This window comes from Borostomias antarcticus (assembly GCF_949987555.1).
Source record: "Borostomias antarcticus genome assembly, chromosome: 11".
NCBI classification, from domain to species: domain Eukaryota; kingdom Metazoa; phylum Chordata; class Actinopteri; order Stomiiformes; family Stomiidae; genus Borostomias; species Borostomias antarcticus.
Genome location: NC_140244.1, coordinates 17235583 through 17263071, shown reverse-complemented (window position 1 = coordinate 17263071; position 27489 = coordinate 17235583). Strand labels below are relative to the sequence as shown.

Below are 27489 nucleotides of genomic sequence, written 5' to 3'. Positions count from 1 at the left end.
GTTAGAACTAGAACCACGTGCAGCTGCAAGCGGTAACGTCCAGAGACCAAGAACATCAGGGTTGAAGGGGGGGGAAAAGGAAGAAAGCTTGTTTTGATAAATCCCCCACGGTGTCATATCAGCTAACGCGTTAGCTACCGTTAGCTGGATCAGTTTAGTGGTGGTGATTTAGAGGAACGGAACTCTGGACGTCGGAACTGGAACGCCGCGCTGCTGACGACCCGACCGAGCCGAGAAGAGAAGCCCCAAGACGAGGAGAAAGTTCTCGGCCTCCCTGGCCTGATTTGCACAGAGGGGACAAGCTAGCCTGCAAATAACCCAGTCTATAAACACTATGGCGGACTACTTGATCAGCGGGCAGACCGGATACGTTCCAGAAGATGGACTCACAGGCACCCAACTGTTCAACTGCGGGGATGGCCTCACATACAAGTAACGTTAATGAGACTAGTAACGTTAACGTACGAGCTAACGTCGTTGGCAGTCACATGGCCGAGTTAATTTGCATTCTACCGCACTAACTACTTAGCTAGCTAGGCTAACGACAATAGCTAACTAGCCTATCTACTTGCGAGTAAACGCTGTGCTACTTGGCAGGTTAGCCGGCAATCAAGAGATTGGTTTAACGTACATGCCGACGTTTTAGCTAGCAGTTAGCGAGCAGGCGAGTTATGCCTCAACAGTATCTGACATGAGCCTGCCTGGCTGCCCTATTGCTAACGTTAACTGTTAAGGCTTCTGGCTAATTAAGTTAGATCATCGACTAGTACTGGATGACAGCTGTCTGGGTATCTGGCATGTTCCCATATAGATAATTCACCCCCAGCTTGTCAGACAACACCATGCATGGCACAGGACATGAAAGTCAGTAGCCAGCTACATTTCTCATGAAACCCCCAAAGCATCTGACGTCAGCCTGTCACTCTTGTTACACACGTGCTATGAATATACTACTTGCTCTGTAATTAATGACCACTCGCCCCCCTCTAACTTTTCAACTCATTCTGCAAACGTATTTTCTTTATTTACTTGGTAAATGGGCTGCACTTATATAGCGCCTTTCTACCTCAACGGACAAAGTACTTGTACAATGTCAATGGCCTCATTCTTCCATTCACACACATACACACCAATGGCGGTAGCTGCCATGCAAGGTGCTAGCCTGCTCATTGGGAGTAATTTGGGGTTCAGTTTCTCGCTCAAGGACACAAGTGGACAGGAGGAGCTGGGAATCGAAGCACCGACCCTGCGGTCATTAGACGACCCGCTCTATTCATCCTGGGATCGCAGAAGCCAGCGACACACGATAGACCAGCTCAGTGGCCTTGTGGTTAGAGTGTCCGCCCTGAGACTGGGAGGTTGTGAGTTCGATCCCCGGCCGAGTCATACCAAAGACTATTAAAAATGGTACCCAATGCCTCCCTGCTTGGCGCTCAGCATCAAGGGTTGGAATTGGGGGGCTACATCACCAAATGATTCCCGAGTGCGGCAACGCTGCTGCTCGCCGCTCCCCCAGGGCAGGGGTCAAACGCAGAGAACACATTTCACACACTCGGGTGTGTGACAATCATTGGGACTTTGACGTTCCCCCTGGACCTCCTCTCTGTAGTGGAGCCCTCTGGACTATCACCTCTGGAGCTCCTGGAAAGTGTTGACACTACCACTCACATGAGAGACTAGGTACTGGCTTTACTTCTGGGTAAACAGTACTGAGCCATAACTAACAGCTTTAGTGGTATTATTCAGTACTGAGGCATAACTAACAGCTTTAGTGGTATTATTCAGTACTGAGACATAACTAACAGCTTTAGTGGTATTATTCAGTTGTGGCCATGTCCATGAGACCACATGGTCGTGTGTCACCCTGCATTGTAACTGGCAGATGTGCGTGAATGTGTGGTGTGGATATGGAAGGCCGTTTGTGACCGATCTGCACGCTACTGATAATGTTTCCGTGTGTGAGAGACAGATTGAACAGGAATGTGTGTGCCTGCGCTAACCCTGTCCTCTCCTGCACTAACCCTGTCCTCTCCTGTGTGTAGTGACTTCCTGATTCTCCCTGGCTACATTGACTTCACATCGCACCAGGTGGTGAGTGACCCGGCCTCTCCTGCACTCACAGATATCCTACTACTCTGACACGCGTCATTGTCACTGATAATGATAATGATGGTGGCGGTGGTGGTGACAATGTCACGCTGTTATCCTCCTCTGTAGGACCTGACCTCAGCGCTGACCAAGCAGATCACCATGAAGACGCCCCTGGTGTCCTCGCCCATGGACACGGTCACCGAGTCCGGCATGGCCATCGCCATGGCAGTGAGTACGGCAGTCTCTAGGACCCGGGAGGCTTACACTGTAATATACGACACACTCCCATGTTGGGGGGCGGGGTCACTGTTCATATGGGTCGACAGTGTGAGTCAATATTCATTTACACATACCGACTCACGCACACAAGCTGTATTGTAATGTATTGTAATACGTCCGTCTCCCAGCTAACAGGCGGTATCGGGTTCATTCATCACAACTGCACTCCTGAGTTCCAGGCCAACGAGGTCCGCAAGGTCAAGGTAATCCTCGCCCCCGTAACTCATCCTTCATCCTTTCTCTCACACCCCATCATCCCTGCCTATTTCTTGTGTGTCATTCGCAATTTGTTTTCTTGTCCGCGCCATTCATGTCTCTCCTCTCTTTGGGTGTGGCTCCCTCTGCTGGTGGTCTGGTGTAACTGATCCCAGAGGGACACAATCACCAGTCTTTTCTCTCCCCATTTCTCTCTGTCACGCTCTGTCTTGTGCCCCTGGAAACCCCATACAGTAGATGTACACAGCCCAATAGATTTAATAGATGCCCCTTACCACCCCCCTCCCCCAACGCCTCCCTTTTTCTCCTCCCCCTGTCCCCTCCTCCCATCACCCTCCCCTCCCCCCATCCAGAGGTACGAGCAGGGCTTCATCACGGACCCCGTGGTGATGAGTCCCACTGAGCGCGTGCGGGACGTGTTCCAGGCCAAAGCGCGCCACGGCTTCTGCGGCATCCCCGTCACGGACAGCGGCCACATGGGCGGGCGCCTCGTCGGCATCATCTCCTCCAGGGACATCGACTTCCTGAAGGAGGAGGAGCACGACCTGCCTCTCAGCCAGGTGGGCGGGGCTCGGGGGGGGGGGGGGGGGGGGATAAATGGCGCCGGTTGGCAGGGAGACGTGTCTGGATTTCAGCTCTCGCTCGAGTTTGTCCATCCGACTTCCTCCTGAGGCCGCTGGTTCATTTCCTGTCTCTCTTTTCCCGCCCCCATCAGGTCATGACCAAGCTAGATGATTTAGTGGTGGCCCCAGCTGGAGTGACACTGAAAGAAGCCAATGAGATTCTACAGAGGAGTAAGAAAGGTAAGGGGGCGGTTACATTCAGCCCTGCCACGGGTCCAGATTGAGCTTTTGTGTGTGAACTCTGCGTGTGTGTTTGCCTTCTGTCTACTTCTGTGTGTGTGTGCGTGTGTGCTTTCTATCTATTTCTGTGTCTGTGTGTGTGCGTTTGTGCGAGAGACTGCGTACCTGTTGACCTGTCCCCTCGCCCTGCGCAGGTAAGCTGCCCATCGTGAACGAGGAGGGTTGTCTGGTGTCCATCATCGCGCGGACGGACCTGAAGAAGAACAGAGACTTCCCCCTGGCCTCCAAAGACTCCCGCAAACAGCTGCTGTGTGGCGCCGCCATCGGGACGCACAACGACGACAAGTACCGCCTGGACCTGCTGGTGCAGAGCGGGGTGGACGTGGTCGTACTGGTACGTGTGTGTGTGTGGGGGGGGGGGGGTGTGTGTGGGTGTGAGTGATACCAACTTCCTGGATCTGGCGGTGCAGGGTAGGGTGAGTATGTGGTGGGGGTTATGAGCGTGTGTGTCTCTTTAATGAGGTGTGTGTGTGTGTGTGTGTGTTACTGAGCCCTCCCACGTGTGTTTCAGGACTCCTCTCAGGGAAACTCCATCTTCCAGATCAACATGATCAAATACATCAAAGAGAAATACCCCCAGATACAGGTCATAGGGGGCAATGGTGAGTGCATGACACACACACACACACACACACACGCTCTCTCTCACACTCACACACTCTCTCTCACACTCACACCCACACTTATAAGCTGTCTGTCCAGCGATCTCCACTCTCCACCTGAGGTTGTGGCTCTCTGTCTCCCCCTGTCTGTCCCAGTGGTCACTGCGGCGCAGGCGAAGAACCTGATTGACGCGGGCGCAGACGGCCTGAGGGTGGGCATGGGCAGCGGCTCCATCTGCATCACACAGGAAGGTGAGAGCCCACCAATGGGCAGGCCCAGATATTGTTAGCTCCTCCCACACGGCTCCCTCTCAGCGAATCCGGGAGCTGGGAATCTGGCTGCAGTGCAAATCACTCCTAATCACCTGTCTGAGGTCCGGTCTCGCTCGTCTCCTCTTTTTACGTACACATACGAATGAGTGAAATGTTCCTTTATTCCAACTGTCACTCTCTCCTCTCTCTCTCTCTCTCTCTCTCTCTCTCTCTCTCTCTCTCTCTCTCTCTCTTTCTCTCTTTCTCTCTTTCTCTCTTTCTCTCTCTCTCTCTCTCTCTCTCTCTCTCTCTCTCTTTCTGTTGAGCTCTCTTGTTCATGTTTGAGACAGATCAGCGCTAGCTGAACAGGGTGAAATGCATTCTGGTTTGTTCCGCAGAGTCCCAGTATTTCAATGTTGAGTCTAAAATAGAGGAAATTGGAACAGAATGACGCCACAACCTGCTAATGTCACTTGATCAAAGCCAGTCATGATTGTGGTCACAGATTATTCTGGGATGTTGTGGTTCAGTTCAGTCGTCGTCGGTGATGAACTCCAGCTGTCCCCTCCTCGCGCTCACACTCCTGTACGTCTCTGCTTCCTTCTTTCCGTCCGCCCCGACGCGCGCTCTGCCCATCCTCCCTGCTCCTCCTCCTCCTCCTTCCCGGGCACTCTGTTCATCCTCTCTGCTCCACCTCCCTGCTCCTTCTCCCCGGGGGGTCTGCCCTCCTCCCTGCTCCTCCTCCTCCCTGGGCTCCTCCTCCTCCCCAGGCTCCTCCTCCTCCCCGGGCTCCTCCTCCTCCCTGGGCTCCTCCTCCTCCCTGGGCTCCTTATGTCTCTGTGTCCATCTTTCTTTGTCTGTTTTTGTCTACTTGTCCTTTTCTTTACCTCTTCTTTGTCTCCCCACTATTATAACCCTCTCTCTCTCCTTCCTACTCTTTCTTTCTCTATCTCCCTCTATCTGTCGCCATCTCTTTTCCACCCCGTCTCTTCCACTTCCACTTCCATCTCTCTCTCTCTCTCTCTCTCTCTTCCATTCCGCGTCTGACCTGGCCTCTGTCCGTCTCTCTAGCGCCCCCCAGTGTTCCTCCGAGTATAAAGCTCCACAGCCCCAAAACCCCAACTACCGTTACGGGATTCTCCAGTAAGTCCCTCCCACCCAGTCCTCCGTGCTGGGCTCCCATTGGCTCCACTACCACACTCTGCCCCACCCCTTTCACAGCCTGCTGCATTGGTTGGTTAACAGCTCTGCATCAGTAGTAGTAGAAGCTGGCCTTGGGTTTTTGGGGTTTTGGATGCTTGTTCCTGTGTGGTCGACTAATCCGTCCGTCACACGCCTCTCCTGTGTCTGGGGGTAGAGATGGGACCGGTCTGACCCAGTCTTGGGGTTGGGGTTCTGATCCAGACGTGGCTCAGGGTTCGGGTATCGGCCTGACGATAAAGTGAAAGGGCTCCGGTATTCATTCATTGTCATTCATTCATTCATATGCTACAATTCATGTTTCCCTCAGTCCAGCATCTAGTGCACCAAACCAGCCCTTCTTTTCAGACCGTCAGCTTATGTCTGCAAACATTGGGTGTGAAAACAGACGTTACGCTGAAAAAAGTTTAAAATAGTTTGCAAAGTGAAAGTTCTAAATAGTTTGAAAGTGAAAGTGTGGAGTTGGATGTGCTGCTGAAGCTGGTCACACTAGACGGTGGTGGAGGAGTTCCAAAAGCAAATGAGCCTATTTGGCAATATTTCTGATATGAACCCAAAGCTAATAGGGGACCTGATAACATGAATACGCCAATCTGTAAACCAGAGCCATTTCTCCCTCTCCTTCCTCGTCGTGTCACAGTGAAATGTGACCCCGTTGCTCTAATGAGTCTGAGACCTGCTCTTTTGCAGGTGGGCAGTGAGGGACAGCAGAGCAGAGCAGACGGGATCCCAAGCTTAGATTTGACTAATGAGTTATTTTTATTTGATGAAAGTGGGCACTGATACGCAAAAAATAATATATAGTAGGATTCAATGATTCTTTCATTGTTAGGGCTACATCTAATATACAAGTAGCAATATGTTGGGTAAAATTGATGAGTAAAATAATGTTTTAGCTCCTCAACTACTAGATATCCTAATAATAAAAGCAATTCAATGCAGTACAGTAGCAATACAGTAAGAATATGGTGTGTGCAAAATATATAAAGTGTATGTTAATGATAATAATTAAGTTAAGTTAATGATAATTAATTATTCAAGAAAAAAGACCATTGGTATCCGATCGGTATCGGCAGATATCGGGATCGGAACAAGGGATGTTAACGGTTAATCGACTATCGATTAATTGCCTATAATAATTTACTCGTAAGATTTGGTTACTCAATTAATTGCTTGTTAATGGAATGGAACTTTTTTTTATGTTATCAACAGGAGTTGTGTAAAATGTAATCATGATTTAAGGTCTGACTGCACATGAGGGCGCCACGCCACGTAGTGAAAGATAATTGGGATGCCGGGAAATTTCAACGACAGCGGAAGAAGACGCAAAAATGAAGCGAGCAAAGCGCAGTCCAGCGTGGGACGTTCTTATCAATTAATCAACTATCGTTTGTTAAGGTTAACAGTTATCGATTCATGAAATTCCTTGAAATTTGCAACCCTAATCGGAACTGAAACAAAGTGAATCGGTGCATCTCTACCTCTGGGGTGAAAGGTCATCATAGATGTGCACTTGGCTGAAGGCACATATGAAGCCGCCCACTGAAGTCCCCTTAGATGGAAGTGCACTAGCATGTGGGAGCAGGCGTCTCTCCATCCATCAGTCTGACCCAGATGAGTGAGTCACCATGCGGAACTGATCCGGTGCTGCCGGGGATCTCAGTCCAACTTTAGACCCGCCCGTTTGGCCCGTGGTCCGGATCCAGACCCCTCTAACCCAATCTCCAGTGTGGGCAGCACCTCTGGTTAGGGATGCACCGATTGCAAAATTCTGGGCCGATGCCGATGTTTAAAATAACAATCCAGCCGATGCCAATGGCCGATGTTTATTTTATTGAATTTTTATTCCCCCTTTTGTGCCAGGGAAACAAAGAAATGAAGTGTTTGGTTCCAAAACGCCGATTTTTATTTCACTTTAATTTGAAAGCAAACTACACGTGCGTTTGCGGCGTTACGTCACGGATCTTCTCCGAATCTGCAGCTGGGTAGGCTACGTTTTGCAACAAAAAAGACATAATTGTTGCGACATGACATCGGCCACTACCATCGGTGAATGTCATTTTATTTGCCGATGGCAGTCAACAAGGCCAATTGATTATAATAACTGTCTCACTTCCCGTTCCTTTCACAGCGTGTTGGAGTTTAATATCACATCTGATGCGTAATTATGCAAACGGGTGCATGTGTTTAAACTCGGTCTGGGAGGGAGATGTTCATCAGTTCCTGTTGGAGTATATTGGGGTTTATCAAGCCTCCGGTCTCGGTGCTAGGCTTTGATCAGAAAACCTATCTTTTATGCAGAGAAAAGTAGAGAGAGGGAGAGAGAGGAGGAGGAGGAGGAAGACAAGAGTGTATAGTTCGTTCAGAGGTCGTTCAATGACATGATGTTTTCACGTTTCTCCGCTTGCTTTTATGTCAGGCTGCTGACGAGCCAATGAACTTGAGTTGTTCTAAAGGTTGTTTGAGATGCTGAGCAGGAGTGACAGGGTTGTTAATAGACTATTAATAGACTGTTAATAGACGTTTAATAGACTGTTTTTAGACTGTATTGAAGCTGGTGTCACTTAGGAGAGGAGGACTGACTCAGATGCCTAGAGAGATGCAGAACAGTTCATGGATGAACGTGTTTTTGTTACATGAGTACTCATCTTTCAACTTGGAACAGAATTTTGGTACTAACTCAATTTTCTGTAAAACAGTAATGTATGTGTGTGTGTGTGTGTGTGTGTATGTGTGTGTGTGTGTGAGTGTGTGACTGTGTGTGAGTGTGTGAGTGTGTGAGTGTGTGAGTGAGTGAGTGGTAAGGATGGCTCAGCTGGTGTGTGGTCTCGTGTGCTTCTCCCTGTTCTAACCCTGTCTGCTCCCCCAGTGTTGGCGTGTGGGCGGCCCCAGGCCACGGCGGTCTACAAGGTGTCCGAGTACGCGCGTCGGTTCGGAGTGCCCGTCATCGCCGACGGCGGCATTCAAACCGTGGGCCACATCGCCAAAGCCCTGGCCCTGGGCGCCTCCACAGGTGGGCGGAGCTGGCAGGAGGCGGTCCCTCAGCTAGACGCACCCCGCTCACACCACCCATCCATCAGTCCACACACACACCTGACCCACACCACCCATCCATCAGTCCACACACACACCTGACTCACACCACCCATCCATCAGTCCACACACCTGACTTAGGCTACCCGAGTGTGAAAACTGGCTGGATGTTTGTTAACTTGTTCCTGTACCACCCTGTCTCTCTCTCTGACTCCGCCCCCATCCCTCTCTGGCTCCGCCTGTCTCTCTCTGGCTCTGCCCTCCGCCCCTTCTCTCTCCCTCTCTCTCCCTCTCCCTGGCTCTCTCTCTTTCTCTCTCTCCCCCTCTCTCTCTCTCTCTCTCTTTTTTACCCTACCACTTTCCCTGATTGTGGAGTTTGGAAAATAGTCTGGATGGATTATGATTGGACCCTCCTGGTTTTGTTATGAGTTATTGTTTGCTTTTTGTTTCTGTTATTTGTTGGTTTTGGTTGTAGTGGGCTTGTTTTTTGGGTTTTTTCCTGTGTGGTGTTGAAGTGGTGGTTGTTTAGTTTTTTGTAAGGATGTTTCATTAAAGAGCATCAAAAGTCTCCTCTCTCTCTCTCTCTCCCTCTCCCTCTCTGTCTCTCTCCCTCTCTCTCTCTCTCTCTCTCTCTCTCTCTCTCTCTCTGTCTCTCTCCCTCTCTGTCTCTCTCCCTCTCTCTCTCTCTCCCTCTCTCTCTCTCTCTCCCTCGCCCTCTCTCTCTCTCTCTCTCTCTCTCTCTCTCTCTCTCTCTCTCTCTCTCTCTCTCTCTCCCTCTCTCTCTCCTCAGTGATGATGGGCTCCCTGCTGGCAGCCACCAGCGAGGCCCCGGGGGAGTACTTCTTCTCCGACGGCATCAGGCTGAAGAAGTACCGGGGCATGGGCTCCCTGGACGCCATGGACAAGAACCTGGGCTCGCAGACACGATACTTCAGGTACTACAGGAGTACTGGACTAATACTACACTAGTACTCTAGTGATACCCTCTAATACTACACTAGTACTATAGTGATACCCTCTAATACTACACTAGTACTATAGTGATACCCTCTAATACTACACTAGTACTATAGTAATACTCTCTAATGTTCTTAGACCTGATACTTCAGGTACTACAGGATAGGGATGCAAACAATTCATCGAAAATCGATTCATTGATTGATAAGGATTTTTTTGAGTATGTGAAATGTATTTATTAATCTACTATCAAAGAACGTGGTAGCGGAGTCATCTCGGGAGAAATCGACAGCGGCATATTTTGAAACATGAAGCGGGCCAAGCAAAGCATTGTGTGAGACCACTTTGAAAAGAAAGGACAAGAAGCCACTTGTTCTCCTCCTCGTCTCACCTGCAGCAAACCCACCATCGACCCAATAGGGTCCTCCCACCCACCATGGGCTCAGTGTTTGACCCAATAGGGTCCTCCCACCCACCATGGGCTCAGTGTTTGACCCAATAGGGTCCTCCCACCCACCATGGGCTCAGTGTTTGACCCAATAGGGTCCTCCCACCCACCATGGGCTCAGTGTTTGTGAGGAGGATCTGTGACGCACAGCAGGCAGAAAACCCAGGCCCTCCGTAATAAAGCGTTGATTAAGAACAAAACGCTTTTGGTATTGTTTGGAAATGTTGGTATTTTAATTAATCGATTGATTGATCATTAACATTACCAATGATCAATTCAAGGATGTGCCTACCATTTGCAACCCTACTACAGGAATATTGCAGTAAAACTTTACTAGTACTATAGTAGTACCCGTTAATATTCTCAGACCTGATACTTCAGGCACTACAGGGATACTGCAGTAATACTATATTAGTACTATAGTAATACTCACTAATATTCAGGAATACTACAGTAATGTACATAATGTATTACAAATAATGTAATTAATTAATGAATTAAAATCTGATTCGGATTATACATGCAGTAATACTACGGCAATAAATACTAACTCAGAACTGCCACATACTTTGGGTACGGTAATACTACTACAGTAATGTTGGCGATATCAACCCCTTAAACTACAGTTCGTATTTTGGGCATTTCTTGTGCACTGATCTCCATCCTTCCTCTATTCTATGCTCCCTTTCGTCCCCTTCTTTTCCTCCCATCCCTCCCTTCCTCTCCCCTCTCCCCCCCCCCCCCCTCAGTGAGTGTGATCAGATCAAGGTGGCGCAGGGTGTGTCGGGGGCGGTGCAGGACAAGGGCTCCATCCACAAGTTCATCCCTTACCTGATCGCTGGCATACAACACTCCTGCCAGGACATAGGAGCCAAGAGCCTCACCCAGCTCCGGTAACACACACACGCACACCACACACACATGCACACACGCACACTTACAGCTGTATACACTGTCTGTGTAAAGAGCCTCACATAAAATCTCACATGCAGTCAGTTGAAGACTGTGTAACACAAACTGTCTTCCCCTGTGTGGTTCAGGGCTGTGTAACCTTGATATGGTTCCCCCCCTGCAGAGCTATGATGTACTCCGGAGATCTGAAGTTTGAGAAGAGAACGACTTCTGCCCAAATGGAGGGAGGAGTCCACAGCCTGCACAGGTACTGACATGCCACACACACACACACACCCACGCACAAAAAGGTGTGTTCGCGGAACCATTTAAAAAGCAATACATTGCTATTACTTTGGCTTTACCAACCTTGTTTCACTTCCAGAAAGCGCTACACACACACACACACACACACACACACACTCCCCACCCCACAGTCTTACACTTCCTCTTTCTCTCTTAGTTCAGGTTGGCCATCTCAACTCTAATCAACCCTGTCTCTTTTTGTCCCTCTCTCTCCCACAGTTACGAGAAGCGTCTGTTCTGAGGACGAGGTGGACAAAGTTCCTAAAGACTCATATGCAAGCACGCACACACACTAAAACTACAATACCAACAAATCACCTGTCTTCCTGTCTATTGTCTTCCTGTCTGCTAAAGAAGGCAGAGCAGAGCCTGTGCCAGTCTGCCAGTACTTGGTGGTCTGGAGTGTTCTCGGAGTGTTCCGGAGTGTTCTAGGATGCTTCTAGAGTGTCATCTGATGCCTTCCATGTCTTGATGAGCTTTTCACGTGTACTGTACTGACATGAACTCTGAACTGGAGGTGAAAACATCAGTTAAAATAAAGCCTATTTTTTTCCACAAGCCTCTTTCTGTGAAGCGTTTTCAGTCCCGCATGTGTTGTCATGGTAGCCGGTGACCAACGGTGTGTGTTCATAAGCCTGCAGTCTTCATGGTCGGGGGACGGAGGATCGGGTGTCCTCTCACCTGTCCTCTCACATGTCCTCTCACATGTCCACTCTTGTTCAGTCAGACATTATTTCAAAGAAGGATGAATCTCCGGAGCTTTTTTTTTTTTTTTAAAGAGCTCTGGGGTTGTCTTTGACTTTTACAACCTTCCTTTCTCTCTGTGGTCGATCGACAGTAATTGGATCAGTGCAAAAAAAAAAAGAAGAAAAGTACGTTAATCAATCGAGTCATGTGAGATGATTGATTCCTCCAGGGAGGAAGAGAGGGCGTTCTAGCAGGACACCGATTGGACCTTGACCGTCGTGTGGAAGACGAGAGTGTCGGTCTGTCTCAGGAGGTTTCTGGGGGGGGGGGGGGGGGGGCGATAAACATCCAAATCCACCGGACTTTCCAGAACTCCCGTCACGCCCGCCCGCCTGGACACACCTGCCCCCTCCCAGCAGCCACAGGTGTCTCTGATTAACGCCTCCAACAGACCGGCATGATGGGAAGATGGTTTTACAATAAGACATTCACAGACATGCATATCAAACATTGTCCTTTTAACCACAATTCAACATATACTAGATTTTAGGTAACAGCCAAGAATATATAGCAATGAATACTGCATGTACAGAATTATGTTACACAAATACAGCATCAGGGTTTGTATTTGTGCTGTGAGGAGTCAGAGACGTGGCTGAGGCAGGGAGGAGGAGGAGTTTGGGGCCACTTGCTCTGGAGAAGTGAAAGTGAAATAGAGCATGTGTGTATAAGAGGAAGTCGAGACAAATAAATAAGAGCAGCTTCACGTTCACCAGGACAGGAGCAGGGGAGACGGACAAGAGCTGGGGAGAGACTCAACATGGAGACACCACCATTCAGAGGTCCTCACTCTCCTGTAAGATCCTCACCATTTCATTCTCTGTTTTCTGGACTTCTACTTTATATCTCTCCCTTTCTCTTTCTCTCTCTCTCTCTCTCTCTCTCTCTCTCTGTCTCTCTCTCACACACACACACACACTCGTTTTGATTGTTTCACAGAAACCTCTCTCTTCTCTATTCATCTCTAACAGTGACCAGTCAGTCCTACTTTCCCTTTACACCTACTGACTGCAGTGAAAAAGTGAAAGTGTTTCTCACTCAGAGCGTTCCTGACTTTCGTTACTTGACTTTCTCTTCTCTTTCTCACCCTTTTAACTGTCCCCTTGGTTTATTGGAAGATCTAACTCAGTTACTTTAAAGATGATGAGGATTATTTATTCCTGTTACTGTATCTCTTAATACTCTGTGATCTCTCTCTCTTTCTCATACTTTCTCTCTCTCTTCCTCATAATACAAACTGGTTTTTCAAGATGGTACAGGACTGATTTCTTATCTCCATGAAGTAGGCCAAAATGTTGACCTGAAAACACTGAATCTGAGCCTTAAAATGGCACTGATTTATGGCATTGTCCATATATTTGAAGGTGTTATAATGTATTGATATCATTGTGTGTACCATGACAGAGAGTGGGAGTTGAACCCAGGTCCATGCATGCAGCTCAGCCATAGGCTCGAGTCCCACATCGAGTGCAGGTAAGCATTTCATTGTATACACGGTATCCATGTCATTATTTTATTACACATATGATAGATTTATTTATTTAGGTCCAGAAGTGGAGTGCTCCTGTGAAAATACAGGTGTGGAGCCTGGGTCGCCCTCGTCATGCAAGGCTGAACATCTCCCGTTAGACCAAGAGGGCATCCTCTCAGGTCCATTCCCTGGCCAGGTCCAACCTCTCCCGTTAGACCAAGAGAGCATCCTCTCAGGTCTATGCCCTGGCCAGGTCCTGCCTCATCATCAGAGCCACCACCGCTCAGGACTGAATGACCGTGTGTGAAGATCGCAGGGGTGGTTTGGAAACATGACGTGCATCAGCCTGACCCCTCCGAACTCTAAAGTAGTCCTTGGCACCGAGAGGTCAGCCGAGGTCAACCGCAGGTTCTGACTGGCTGGCGGGGTGCTAACGGAACCCACAAAGCAGCTGTGACTCTGACCACCAGCTGGTTGTTGGTTCCGTTCCCATTCCGACCAAGCAGAACTTCCAGGAGCATCAGATCTCCCAGCGCCGGACTCTCCCTGTCGGGTAGATTCTGACCGTAGGTCCGGGTTTTACACCCGTACAGTTCAGGTCACATGACAGTAAACCAATCCTAGATTTGTGTTAATAAAAGTTGCCCTTACAGACTTGTCTCATCCCTCCCACGTGGTTCTGACCATGACAATTGAGTAGAAAACTAAAAACTGACCCTTTCTAATAAAGTGATAAGGTTTTACTTCAGGGTCGTGGTGGAGGCTCTGGTCAGTCTGGTGTGTGTTTCTGTGGCGGTGGTCTGGACCGGGTCAGATCTAGCACTGGGGAATGGAGGGTGATGTTCTTGAATGACACGTTTTCTCCCGGATTGCTAAACTTACCAGACACACCGGGAATCTCGTGTCAGTCAAGAATGGCATTGACCGCTGCATCCTGTTTGCAACCCGAGGAAACAGCTCTGTTGAATAAGATCATATTGTAGTTTGTATGAATGCATTACAAAGTATTACAAAATGTGTACATTATGAGCTTTATAAAAACACGTATTTTATTCACTGCATCATATTGCATCCTTTATTTGAAAGCAAAATAAAGCATGTTGAGGATGTAAACTGTTGTCCTCTCATTATCAAAATGGTTTTATTTGACATAATTTATATTAGTCAAGTGGTTTCTAGAGGTTCTGTATGAATAAAGGAAGTACTATATGTTACAAAAGTATAATTGCAATGTGTTCTACATGAACCACGTCTACATTTAAACCCCAACAACCCAGGATTCTTCAGATAGGGAAAAATGAATGTGACCACTGCCACTAGATGGCGTTATTTCACCACCCAAAATACTGTTTCACACGGAAATGGTTCTCGGGGAAACAACATTTGCACCACAGTTCCGCATCGTGTGCAGCCAATGCAGTCTTTTACAGCCAATACAAGATCGATATGAAACCTACAGTAGAGGACTGTTTTCCTTTTGACCTTTAGCTGTCACAAACAAAAGCTAGCTACAGTTCATCTCGAGCGGTTATCACGTTATGACGAGATAGCTAACACCTAGTTAGGTGTGATGGAAAACATCGAGTCGTCGCCGTTTCGCATCATCCCGACCGTCCAAGCTTTGGGCTCCGCATTACGGGGAGAACCTGAAAATGTACCCGGTTCCAACGATCCAGACAGAGGCGAAAAGATCTCTGGCGAGCCGGAAAAGCTTTGGTTCAAAGAGAGCAGCGCGAAGAACCTCAGAAACAGGGACTTCTTGTCGCCCACCACGGTTCTGAATGCGCTCTACGCGGAGGGACAGGTATGTCTGTGTGCTCGTGTGTGAATTCTATGTGTTATTTCGTACCTAGTCTACCCATCGAAATGGTATTTTGCATAGGCTTGCATATGACTTCGGCTGCAGTTAGCTGCTAAGTCGTGCATGGCTTGACAGCGCGCGTGACCCACTCGGCAGCACGCTTCCTCCCTCTGACAGGTCGAGATCTCGAGACGTGCCGCTAATTTAACCCCGTCCGATCATAGATAAACAGCATTATTGCAGCAGTATTGCATCCACGCGGCGAACCATCAGTAGCGTATCAGACTGAGACCTTTTATATTGTCAGCGTCGACAAAACCTCCCTGCGGCAGAAATCATTAACCCAGCCAGATGCAATGTGGGTCACGATCACGCGCACGCACACCACACACTGGCAGGCATAAACCTATGAATGAATGAATGATGAACTACCGGATTTATCTGCAAAAGGTGTGGTATAAAATAGTCGTGCGATGGCACAAAATAACACCAAATGAGACGAACAGGTTTCTGCAATCCTACAAACCGACAAAAAATGGCATGAGATAAAAAGCTGCATCAAGTTAGCTACAGTCAATCAGGAGTTAAACGCGAGACCTACATGGCTCATAGGCAGCAGTGAGGCCGCTACTCCAGATCGTCACCGTTTCCCATCACTTGTCTCCAGTGTGACTGGAATCACCACAGTGTTCCAGCGTGAATGTTAACCGTCAAGGTTGTTGTTGTTGTTGTTTGTGCAGGTCTCCCCCTCCGTGATGGGGCGCCTGCTGGCCTTGCGGGGGAGGGGGGTGCTGCCCCTGGCCGGGGGGGAGGTGATGGGGGAGGGGCTGAGGGTGAGGGTGGACCGCCCTGCCGCCTTCCGCAGGGTCCTGGGGGGCGCAGAGGACTACCTGCAGCCCTCCGGCCGGAGACAGGGCTGCCTGGTGCTCAACTGCCCCGCCCTACACCCCAGAACGAGTGCACCCTCCCAGGACACGCTGACGCTGGGGCAGCTGCGCACCGTGCTGCTCGCCGACCACATGGGGGCGCTGCTCAGGAGACAGGGGTGAGTCAGGGGGCGGGGCTTAGGAGACAGGGGTGGGTCAGGGGGTTGGGCTTAGGAAACCGGGGTGAGTCGGGGGGCGGGGCTCAGGAGACGGGTGAGTCAGGGGGCGGGGCTCAGGAGACGGGTGAGTCAGGGGGCATCGCTATCCACGTCAGGAGGAATCTCTCTAGACTATTGGCTCTTGCACCTCTGTTTATGGCCGCAAACACCTCCTGAGGTCGGCATATGTGACAGACTGAGTTGAACCTGCGCCCATACTAGGGATTCTTGTGACTGTGTGTTGTGGTCATGGTAACCCCTCCCTCGCTTCCTTCCTGTCTCGTCAGGCTCACCGTCTCCTGCTGCCCCGCGCTTCCTGAAGGAAGTGACGTCATCGCCTTCCTCCAAATGCTCGGCGTCGATTGGCCGACGGTCCCAGCCAGCTGCACCAATGAGGACAGAGAGCAGAGGCTGCTGGGAGCGTTACAGAGCAGCCGTTACCGGGAGGCGGGGAGGGGGAGCGAGGGGGGGCTGGTGGAGGGAGAGAACGAGGGATCGGTGAGGGTGAACCTGAAGAAGGTGTTTCAGGAGGAGGGGCTGCTGGGATACGACCCGAGCCTGGGCACCTGTACAGGTGAGCTGTGATGGAGCTACGGCTAGCTGTCACCTTTGACCCCCCCCCTCTTGTTTTGGGTTGATGGGTGGACTGATTGAATGTATAGAATTTACTGGAGCGAACCGCATGTGTGTGTGTGTGTGTGTGACCTGTTCACAGTTCAGAGAGACACTGTGTCTCACCTGGCCCAACTGGACAGGTCTACAGAAGTCTGCACTTCCTCTCAGAGTCACACACACCAGGTCAGTAGCATGCCCGCCGCCCCCCTCTCTCCCTCTCTCTCTCTCTTTCTCTCTCTCTCACACACACACACACCACACACACACACACACACAAATGCAAGGTAAGTAAGCAAAATGGCTGTCCTGTGGACTTGAAAAAACATGCAACGCGATCCATCCTCCCATAACACCTGTATGCAGTGTCGCCATTTTGCGTAGCTCGTATTGTTTGTTTGTGCGTGGGGAAGGTATCGACTTCTCCCCACATGACTGGTCACCGCGTCTCTTGTGGACAGGTCTCCGCGACGACGGTGTTGCACGTGACGTCCTGTCAGGACGAGTTCCGCCAGCAGCAGGTCGCCATGTTGTGGAGAGCCAGCGGTGCCATGGCAACGCAGGTAGGGGGTGTGGCCTTGCACCAGCTGCTACAGAACTTCACCCAGTCAGCTGGTCTTCACTCTAGTCTACTGGACCTCACAGTGTTGTTCTACAGTCTACCATAGCTACTGATGACTTTACAATGTGGCCTTGACCCTTCAGAACTAGACTGCGCTCGTGCAAGGTGCCAACTAATGGTTAATGGTTAATGGACTGCACTTATATAGCGCTTTTCCACCTTAGCGGCACTCAAAGCGCTTTACAATGGCCTCTCATTCACCCATTCACACACACATTCACACACCAATGGAGGCAGCTGCCATGCAAGGTGCTAACCTGCTCATTGGGAGCAATTTGGGGTTAGGTGTCTTGCTCAAGGACACCTCGACATGCGGACAGTCGGAGCTGGGATTCGAACCAATGACCCTTCAATCATTGAACGACCCGCTCTACCAACAGCCGCCCCTGTGTGAGGCGTGGGTGTAGTGTGTGTGTGTGTGTGTGTGTGAGAGAGAGGTGTGTGTGTGTCTTTTCTCACCCTTTTCCACTCCTCTCTCGTAGCTGTCAAACAGTGTGTGTGTAGTGTGTGTGTGTGTGTGTGTGTGTGTGTGTGTGTGTGTGTGTGAGAGTGAGAGAGAGGTGTGTGTGTGTCTTTTCTCACCCTTTTCCACTCCTCTCTCGTAGCTGTCAAACAGTGTGTGCAGCCTGGCACAGTTATACATGACGAAGACTCCACTTTTTTTCTTCGGTTCAGGAAGTGAATTTCGCTTACGTTCACTCCACTGACATTTCAGAACATCCTTCTATAAAGAGTTTTAAACCTGGAAACAAGCTGGACCGTATGGGTGGGTGTGAAATCCGCTGAGTGTGTTCGTCGAGCGCACGCTTCTGAGTCGGTCTACGACTCTACGGTCTAGGAAGTCAAAAAACCTTCTTAATGTGCGAGCTCAACGTGAAATCATGCAATGGAGAGAGGTAGTTTCTGCTGCCCTCTGGTGGCTGGTCGGAAGTATTAATAACTCCTATACACTCATAAGGAAAGAGAAGAATAATTTGTTGATCCACCCCGTAATTCGAATCCGCTATACAATCTCAAAAATATCAGCTCCAGGGAACCTTGGGCGGAATATATGTACCAAGTATGAACCTCATAGGGTTATTTGTGTTCAAGTTATGGTGTGAACATGCACGCACCGTGCTCGTCCACCCACAAACATACAGACAGCTGTGAACACACTAGTGGTCAAGACTGCTCCATCAACAGCCTCATAGACCTGCAACCACGGAGCTGGACTCAGGACATAACAGGTGCGTTATATAAATGTATAGACTCAGGACATAACAGGTGCGTTATATAAATGTATAGACTCAGGACATAACAGGTGCGTTATATAAATGTATAGACTCAGGGCATAACAGGTGCGTTATATAAATGTATAGACTCAGGACATAACAGGTGCGTTATATAAATGTATAGACTCAGGGCATAACAGGTGCGTTATATAAATGTATAGACTCAGGACATAACAGGTGCGTTATATAAATGTATGCCTGCCACCCAGTTTCCCTGACCTCCATGTCTAACCCATGTGACCTCTTCTCAATCAATCAATCAAAGCTTTATTTGTTTAGCGTATTTCATACCCAGAGGCAACACAATGCGCTTTACAGAGAACAAGGGAGGTGGGCATATGTCCCACCCCTACATATTCCAGAGGGAAGCAAAAAAACAGTATCACCCAGGGGCCAGATAAGTGAGTTGTAAAAATTCTTCCCTAACCTCTCTCAACAAGGCGATCGAGCAAGCTCCTGGAGTATGTTTGTCTACCGGCTAAGAACATTTATAGAGCAATAAATTACATTTTCAGAGCAAAAAGGACTAAAATCATCATAGGAGAGACATGGCAAACACTGGTGTATGTCTGTGTGTGAGTGTGCCTGGGTCCAGGTAGAGGCAGGGGTCGGGGGTAGGGTGGGGGTAGGAAAAGGATACGGACCCGGGTTAGGGTGAGGGGAAGGGGGACTGGGCCCAGGTCCAGAGCTAAAGCCGGAAGTGGACTGGTGTATGTCTGTGTACGTGTGTGTGTGTTAACTTATGTTAACTAATGCTACTCACTCTTCTCTCTCCTCCCTCTCTCCCTCTCTCCTCCTTCCTCTATCCCCTCCCTCTCTCCCTCTCTCCTCCCTTCTCTCTCCCCTCCCTCTCTCCCTCTCTCCTCCTTCCTCTCTCCCCTCCCTCTCTCCCTCTCTCCTCCTTCCTCTCTCCCCTCCCTCTCCCTCTCTCCTCTCTCTCCCCTCCCTCTCTCCCTCTCTCCTCCTTCCTCTCTCCCCTCCCTCTCTCCCTCTCTCCTCCCTTCTCTCTCCCCTCCCTCTCTCCCTCTCTCCTCCTTCCTCTCTCCCCTCCCTCTCTCCTCCTCTCTCTCTCCCCTCCCTCTCCCTCTCTCCTCCTCTCTCTCTCCCCTCCCTCTCTCCCTCTCTCCTCCCTTCTCTCTCCCCTTCCTCTCTCCCTCTCTCCTCCTCTCTCTCTCCTCCCTCTCTCCTCCCTTCTCTCTCCCCTTCCTCTCTCCCTCTCTCCCCCTTCCTCTCCCTCTCTCCCTCTCCTCCTTCCTCTCTCCCCTCCCTCTCTCCCTCTCTCCTCCTTCCTCTCTCCCTCTCCCTCTCTCCTCTCTCCCCCCCCCCTCTCTCCCTCTCTCCTCCTTCCTCTCTCCCCTCCCTCTCTCCCTCTCTCCTTCCTCTCTCCCCTCCCTCTCCCTCTCTCCCCTCCCTCTCTCTCTCCTCCTCTCTCTCTCTCTCCTCCCTCCAGAGACATGTGGTGTGTGGACCAGTCAAGACTCCCGGAACTCAGCTGAACGCAGCCCAGTACCTCCAGTAAGGACCACACTGATGAGGAAATGGGTCTAATGTACAGCGTGTGTGGCATGTGTGTAACGTGTCTAATTTGTGTGTGTGTGTGTGTGTGTGTCTCCTTCCTGCAGGTTGAGAAGAGGCCAGATGAAGGAAGCTTCGGAGATGAAGTACGGAGAACAAGTAGAAGGTGCGTGTGTGTGTGTGTGTGTGTGTGTGTGTGTGTGTGTGTGTGTGTGTGTGTGTGTGTGTGGGGGGGGGTGGGTGTGTGTGTGTGTGTGTGGGTGTGTATATTCTCTATAGGGTGCCTTTCATGCCCATATGCATGCTAATTGAGTCCTACTTCCTTATTCAGGGCATACTTGGGATGACATCATCAGGGTCATGACCTCTGCCACCGTGAGGTTTGAGCTGCTGTCAACTGTCCACACCAGTCCTGTGAGTCAACACTGTGCTGTGTGTGTGTGTCTGTGTGTCTGTCTGTGTGTGTGTGTGTGTGTTTTACATCACACAAAATAGATATGAGACCGTGGGCGTACTAAACCCTCCCCCTAGCTGTTTGGGTTGTGTTGGGTTGGCTGGCCTCTGGAGTCAGAGATGATTGACAGCTGTCTCCACAGGTCACGTTAGACATCCAGAGGGAAGGGGGCGTGTCCACCAAGGGGCCCAGAGGCGGAGTCTTCGTCATGTATAACTGTGCCAGGCTGCACACACTGTTTGACAGCTACGAGAGAGGAGTGGAAAAGGGTGAGAAAAGACACACACACACCTCTCTCTCTCACACACACACACACACACACTACACCCACGCCTCACACGGGGGTGGCTGTAGCTCAGTTGGTAGAGCGGGTCGTTCAATGATCGAAGGGTCAAGGTTCGAATCCCAGCTCCGACTGTCCGCATGTCGAGGTGTCCTTGAGCAAGACACTTAACCCCAAATCACTCCCAATGAGCAGGTTAGCACCTTGCATGGCAGCTACCACCATTGATGTGTGAATGTGTGTTTGAATGGGTGAAAGAGAGGCTATTGTAAAGCGCTTTGAGTGCAGCTAAGGTGGAAAAGCGCTATACAAGTACACACACACACACATGCAAGCACATCAGATGATCAGAGCTCATGACAATGTGATATTACAGAACAGATACACAAACAGGCTGATATCAAACACCCAAGCGTTGTTCTCTGGCTAATTTGTCGTTGTTGTTATTTATGGTTTCCCGTTGTTGATTACTCCAGGTCTTTACCCAGAGATCCCTGAGGGATCCACGCTAGACTTCTCCGCTCTAAAAGAAGAGGTATGATCCCCCTCTCCTCCTCTCTCCTATCTCCTCCCCTCTCCTCCTCTCCCCTTCTCCTCTCCTCTCCCCTCCTTACCTGTCCTCTCATATGTGTGAACTCATCATCACTGTAAATGAGCAAAGCCTCAGTGCTTCACGAGTATAAATAAAGGTTTGAAATGAAATGAAAAATAATTCTCTCTCTCACAGGGGGAGTGGCTTCTTCTGTTTAATTACCTCATTCCATTCTCTGAGCTTCTGGACCAATCAGGACAGGCATTGGAGTGTGAGGGGGGAGGGGCCAGAGTCAACCTGAAGACAGAGCAGGTGAATTCTATAGGTCTATTTCCTGATGTGTGTGTTTGATTGTTTGTGCTGTTTCCATTCTAACCTGTGTGTATTTTGTCTGTCAGGTCTGCAAGTTCCTGGTCTCCCTCAGTAAAGACTTCAGCTCCTACTACAACAGAGTCCATGTGTTAGGGGTGAGAACTAGTGTGCGTGTGTGCGTGCGTGCGTGCGTGCGTGTGTGTGTGCATGTGTGCTGGCAGGCTGACCTCCCCAGTCTGTTAACAACTACTACTTACAAACTCTCTCCCTCTCTCTCTCTCTCTCTCTCTCTCTCTCTCCCTCTCTTCCTCCCTCCCTCTCTCTCTCTCTCTCTCCCTCTCTTCCTCCCTCCCCCTCTCTCTCTCTATCTCTCTCCCTCTCTTCCTCCCTCCCCCTCTCTCTCTCTCTCTCTCTCTCCCTCTCTCTCTCTCTCTCTCCCTCTCTCTCCCTCTCTCTCTCTCTCTCTCTCTCCCTCTCTCTCTCTCTGAATTTCTCTCTCTCTCTCTCTCTCTCTCTCCAGGAGCCACTCCCTCATCTCTTTAACCAGATGTTTTGTCGTCTCCAGCTGTTGCGAGCGCTGAGGGATCTGTACCACACGGCCCTGGACACCCTGCACCTGCCCCCCATCCGTCAGCTATAGCCCCAAATACCCCCCCACACCTGCCCCCCATCAACCAGCTATAGCCCCAAACACCCCCCTGCACCAGCTACCCCACCACTTCTACCCCACCTACCCCACCACAACAGCCCTCAAATGCTCCAGTAATAATAATAATAATAATAATAATAATAATAAGACATAAACAGCTCCCACCTCTCTCAAGCTCACCAGTTATATTTATTGTTGTATAAAGAACTGTATAGACTTCCTGGTATGAGTCTGATGATGATGATCATGCTTGTCTCTTAAGTCTGACTATTGTTCTGTAGAAGGCTTATACACACACACACACACACACACTGCATGTTCACTCACCATCTCACCCGTCACTAGACTTTTATATACTCCTCTCCTCTCTCCTCCTTCCTCCTCTCCTCTCCTGAAGGAGTGTGATGGAGGGATGGATGGATGATAAGTATCTGGCTGTGAAAGCTGTCTCAGTATAACCCACAGGGCAGCGCCACCCTGCTCATGTGCCAAGGAGCCCCACCCCTCCACAGAGCTGCCATTGACCTGTGCCATAGAGACCTTGGGCTGCATCTCATTCCAGGAGGGTGTGTGTTCTCGTTCCCTCCCCCTCACCGATCTGCTGGGATCTAGGACCAGAGTGAGGGCACGGTTTGCTGGAATGAGACCGGCCCCGGTACTGCCCCTCCCCTCCAGTATTGCCCCTCCCCGTCAGTACTGCCCCTCCCCTCACTGCCCCTCCCCTGCAGTACTGCCCCCCCCCCCCTCACTACCCCCCCCCCCCCCTGCAGTGCTCCCTAATATTCTGTGCCATATGCTGTCTATGGGAATGTAACTTCTTACTGTTGATAATGTTGTGTTCATGCCCCAGCCTGACACACACCACACACACACACAGACAGACACACACACACACACACACACACACACAGACAGACACACACACACCACACACAGACCCACACACCACACACACCACACACAGACCCACAGACACATCACACACACACACACACACACAGACATATTCACTCTCCCACCATCACTTCAGATCTATATTTTCAACATACACATTTTATCAATAAATTATTGTTGACCTGGATGAACTGTTAGTGTGTGTGTGCGTGTGTGTGGGCAGAGAAGAATGGGTAAATAATGACTCGTGAGCATAATTCATTTAGCTGAGACACACTAGCACAGTCATTCTACCATCACAAACAAGTGCGCAGTAAACATGATGTATCAGCCGTTAGTGTCAGAGAAGCAGTGGAAGCGTCACCAGGAGTCGTTAGCAGGTTTATTCTAATGCTGATACATGGATGTAGACGACACTTCAGTGGGAGTGGAGATCCCATCCCACAGACGAGGTCGGCCAACGTGACGCAGTGACGTTCAAAACTACGCTTATATATAGATTTTAAATGGTGGGAACAACGTCTTTGGTGCGAGAGAAAACAATATCACTGTTTTTGATACAGGCTGCCTCTAATTATCAGTAGCCTAACGTCACTGACCCAAAACAATTTTCAAATTCTCACGCTAGAATCAATGGATATACCTTCTACATGGTTGACAGAAAATATTATAAAATAATAATACAAAATAATAAAATTATATACGGCATGAAAGTATACGCACGCACACACGCCAATAAGCAGACATAGACCAAGTTTCTCTAAAGCAGCTCAATCAGTCAGTGCACAATAAGACTACATCCCCCCTCCCCCCACACACACACGCACACTTCCCACCCTGCCCTTGTGACCCCGGCTGGTGACCCAGGAACAGCCTGCTCCCCCACGGTCTGCGCCCTGTTCAGCATCTCATCAGGGGAACCAGCTGACTCAGGGCTGCTGGGAGGTCGTCTTCTATCCGGTCAGCAGGAAGTTGCTGTTTCCCTCCTGGGTTTAGTCTCATTGAGCCCTGACTGATTGAGCTGCTTCAGAGAAAGCTGCTCTATGTCTGCGCATAGGCGTGTGCGTGTGTGTGCCTGTTTTCCCAAACCTTCCCGAACGGTGAAAAGAATCGAACCTTGCATGGTGCAGTACCCCACCATGACCACAGGGGGGCTGTCTTCTGACAGATTTGCGCCACCTAACCAGCTCACTAGCCAGCCAGTGGCCTTGCTTTTCATCTCAGCGTCCAATCAGATCCTCCGCTCCCTCGTACCCCCGCCCGCCCGCTGTCAATCACGCCCCTCGGGCCTGCCGGACGCAGACAATAGACGAGCAGGGAGAGAGAGGGGGAGAGAGAGGGAGAGACAGAGATAGAGAGAGAGGGGGATGTGAACATGAAAGAGCGTTGTCTTGGAAGCGGAGGGATGGGATGTGGAGAGAGGGGTCATGGCTGTGAGCAAATCTCCCGTCCCGAACAAGAGAGCGGAGAAAACACGCTGAGATGAATGAGGTCAGGGACGCCCGAGAGAACAGAGGATGGAAGAGAGAGAGAGAGAGAGAGAGAGGGTAACAGGAGGGGGGAAGGGGTAGAAGAGAGAGAGAGATGGAGGAGGAGCAGCAGGCTGGAGATATTGATGTGTACTTAAGTGTCTCGGCTGACTCTGACGGGGTTTATCCTAGCTGAGATGACAAAAAGAGAGAGATTGGGGGAGGATGTGAACAGAGAGAGAGACAGAGAGAGAGAGACATCACCTCCGAGATCACATATGACATCTCCATCCACCATCATACAGGTCTGATATCAACAGTATGTCCCGCGCCCTCTGCTCCTGTCTGGGGGGAGTGAGTCCCTCTCTGAACACACACAAACACAGTGCGTGCGTTTCTAGCATCAGTTTATTTCCGAATAAACCCAAAATACACTCGTATCCATGACGGACAGGGTGTGGTGAGTGGAGAGGTCATTCACGTGCGTATGGTTTGAGTCTTGGAAAAAGCATTGAAAAAAACAAAAACAATAAAAGACTACTTGTAAGTAATATTTAGCTTATTTTCGACAATGTTTCTAGTGAATGATTTTCACTGTTCAGGGCGTGGTGGTCTTTCCGGTAAGCATGTGTACGTGTGTGTGCATGCGTGTGTGTGGGTGTGTGGGGGGGTGGAGGCTGTCTTGAGTGTGTGTGTGTGTGTGTGTGTGTGTGTGCGTGTGTGGAGGCTGTCTGAGTGTGTGTGTGTGTGTGTGGGGGGGGGGCGTGGACCAGGGCTGGGGCCCGGAGATGGACAGATTTAATCAGATAAACCCCTCATGCAACAGCTGTCACCCACCCAGCCTGTTACCCTCTCTGCTCCTCTCACCCTCTCCTCTCGTGTCTGTTCTCTCTCTCTCTCTCTCTCTCTCTCACACCCTCTCCTCTGTTCTCTCCCTCTGTCTCTGCTCCTCTCACCCTCTCCTCTGTTCTCTCCCTCTGTCTCTGCTCCTCTCACCCTCTCCTGTCTCTGTTCTCTCTCCCTCTCCCTCTCTCTCTCTCACCCTCTCCACTCCTCTCTGTTCTCTCCCTCTGTCTCTCTCTCTCACACCCTCTCCTCTGTTCTCTCTCTCTCTCTCACCCTCTCCTCTGTTCTCTCTCTCTCCCCTCCCTCCCTCTCTCTCTCTCACCCTCTCCTCTGTTCTCTCTCTCTCTCTCTCTCTCTCTCTCTGCATCTCTGCTACTCTCTCGTTTCTGTCTGTCTCACCCTCTATCCATGTCTATTTGTTCTCTCTCTTTCTCTCTCTTTGTGTCTCTGTTCTGTCTCTCTGGTCCAGATCTCTCTCTGTCTCTCTCTGTCTCTCTGTTCTCTCTCTCTCTCTCTCTCTCTCTCTCTCTCTGTCTGTCTCTGTTCTCTCTCTCTCTCTCTCTGTTCTCTCTGTTCTCTCTGTCTCTGTTCTCTCTCTCTCTCTGTTCTCTCTCTCTCTCTCTCTCTCTCTGTTCTCTCTTTCTGATCCAGATCTCTCTGTCTCTGTTCTCTCTCTCTCCCTGATCCAGATCTATCTCTCTCTCTCTCTCTCTCTCTCTCCCTCTCACTCTCTCCCTCTCTGTGTCTCTCTGTTCTCTGTCTCTCTGATCCAGATCTCTCTCTCTCTCTCTGTGTCTCTCTGTTCTCATATCTGTCTCTCTCTGGCTTTTCAATCATTCTTTTCCCTTTATCTCACTCTACATCTCTGTGAAACAGTGTGTACGTGCTTTTGTCTTTGTGTGTGTGTGATGTCATCCTGTCCTATTGACAGGCTGTAGAGACAGGCTGACTGCTGGCCAGAGATCTCACAGACCTCAGATCCGAACCTATGATGCCAGAGGGCAGAAGAGACGCGCCTCTCCTATCTGGCGCCAACCTGCTGCCGACCACATGCCTCTCTAGCCCCGCCCCCCTCTACATCCTGGCACCGCGCTGGAGCACTCACCCAGCCTGGCCTCATCCACTCACCCGGCCCCCAGCCTGGCCTCATCTACTCACCCAGCCTGGCCTCATCCACTCACCCGGCCCCCAGCCTGGTCTCATCCACTCACCCAGCCTGGCCTCATCCACTCACCCAGCCTCGCCCTCATCCCCTTACCCAACCCCCATCCACGCCCTCATCCACTCACCCAACCCCCAGCCACGCCCTCATCCACTCGCCCAACCCCCAGCCATGCCCTCATCCACTCACCCGGCCCCCAGCCTGGCCTCATCTACTCACCCAGCCTGGCCTCATCCACTCACCCAGCCCCCAGCCTGGCCTCATCCACTCACCCAGCCTGGCCTCATCCACTCACCCAGCTTCGCCTTCATCCCCTTACCCAACCCCCATCCACGCCCTCATCCACTCACCCAACCCCCAGACACGCCCTCATCCACTCGCCCAACCCCCAGCCATGCCCTCATCCAGTCACCCAACCCCCAGCCTCGCCCTCATCCACTCACCCAGCCCCCAGCCTAGCTTCATCCCCTCACCCAACCCCCAGCCACGCCCTCATCCACTCACCCAACCCCCAGCCTCACCCTCATCCACTCACCCAGCCTCGCCCTCATCCACTCACCCAGCCCCTAGCCTGGCCTCATCCCCTCACGCAAACCCCAGCCATGCCCTCATCCACTCACCCAA

General features: G+C 50.4%; 2 protein-coding genes across 2 annotated transcripts; both read left to right on the top strand.

The window, feature by feature from the left end:
* The first annotated feature begins 18 nt into the window (after positions 1–18).
* impdh2 (IMP (inosine 5'-monophosphate) dehydrogenase 2) lies at positions 19–11641 on the top strand. The gene is made up of 14 exons (XM_084445790.1): positions 19–432; positions 2043–2091; positions 2218–2319; positions 2499–2573; positions 2940–3146; positions 3302–3389; positions 3584–3783; positions 3961–4051; positions 4208–4303; positions 8373–8516; positions 9327–9471; positions 10691–10834; positions 11017–11100; positions 11358–11641. Exons 1-14 carry the CDS (start codon positions 335–337, stop codon positions 11377–11379), a joined length of 1545 nt encoding a protein of 514 aa, XP_084301916.1. The 5' UTR covers positions 19–334; the 3' UTR covers positions 11380–11641.
* Positions 11642–14845: 3204 nt separating this feature from the next.
* Positions 14846–23531, top strand: dalrd3 (DALR anticodon binding domain containing 3). Its single transcript, XM_084445789.1, has 13 exons — positions 14846–15160; positions 15898–16202; positions 16529–16815; positions 16957–17039; positions 17315–17416; positions 20200–20264; positions 20372–20430; positions 20596–20678; positions 20861–20987; positions 21478–21536; positions 21729–21845; positions 21932–22000; positions 22366–23531. Exons 1-13 carry the CDS (start codon positions 14927–14929, stop codon positions 22483–22485), a joined length of 1710 nt encoding a protein of 569 aa, XP_084301915.1. The 5' UTR covers positions 14846–14926; the 3' UTR covers positions 22486–23531.
* Positions 23532–27489: the final 3958 nt, after the last annotated feature.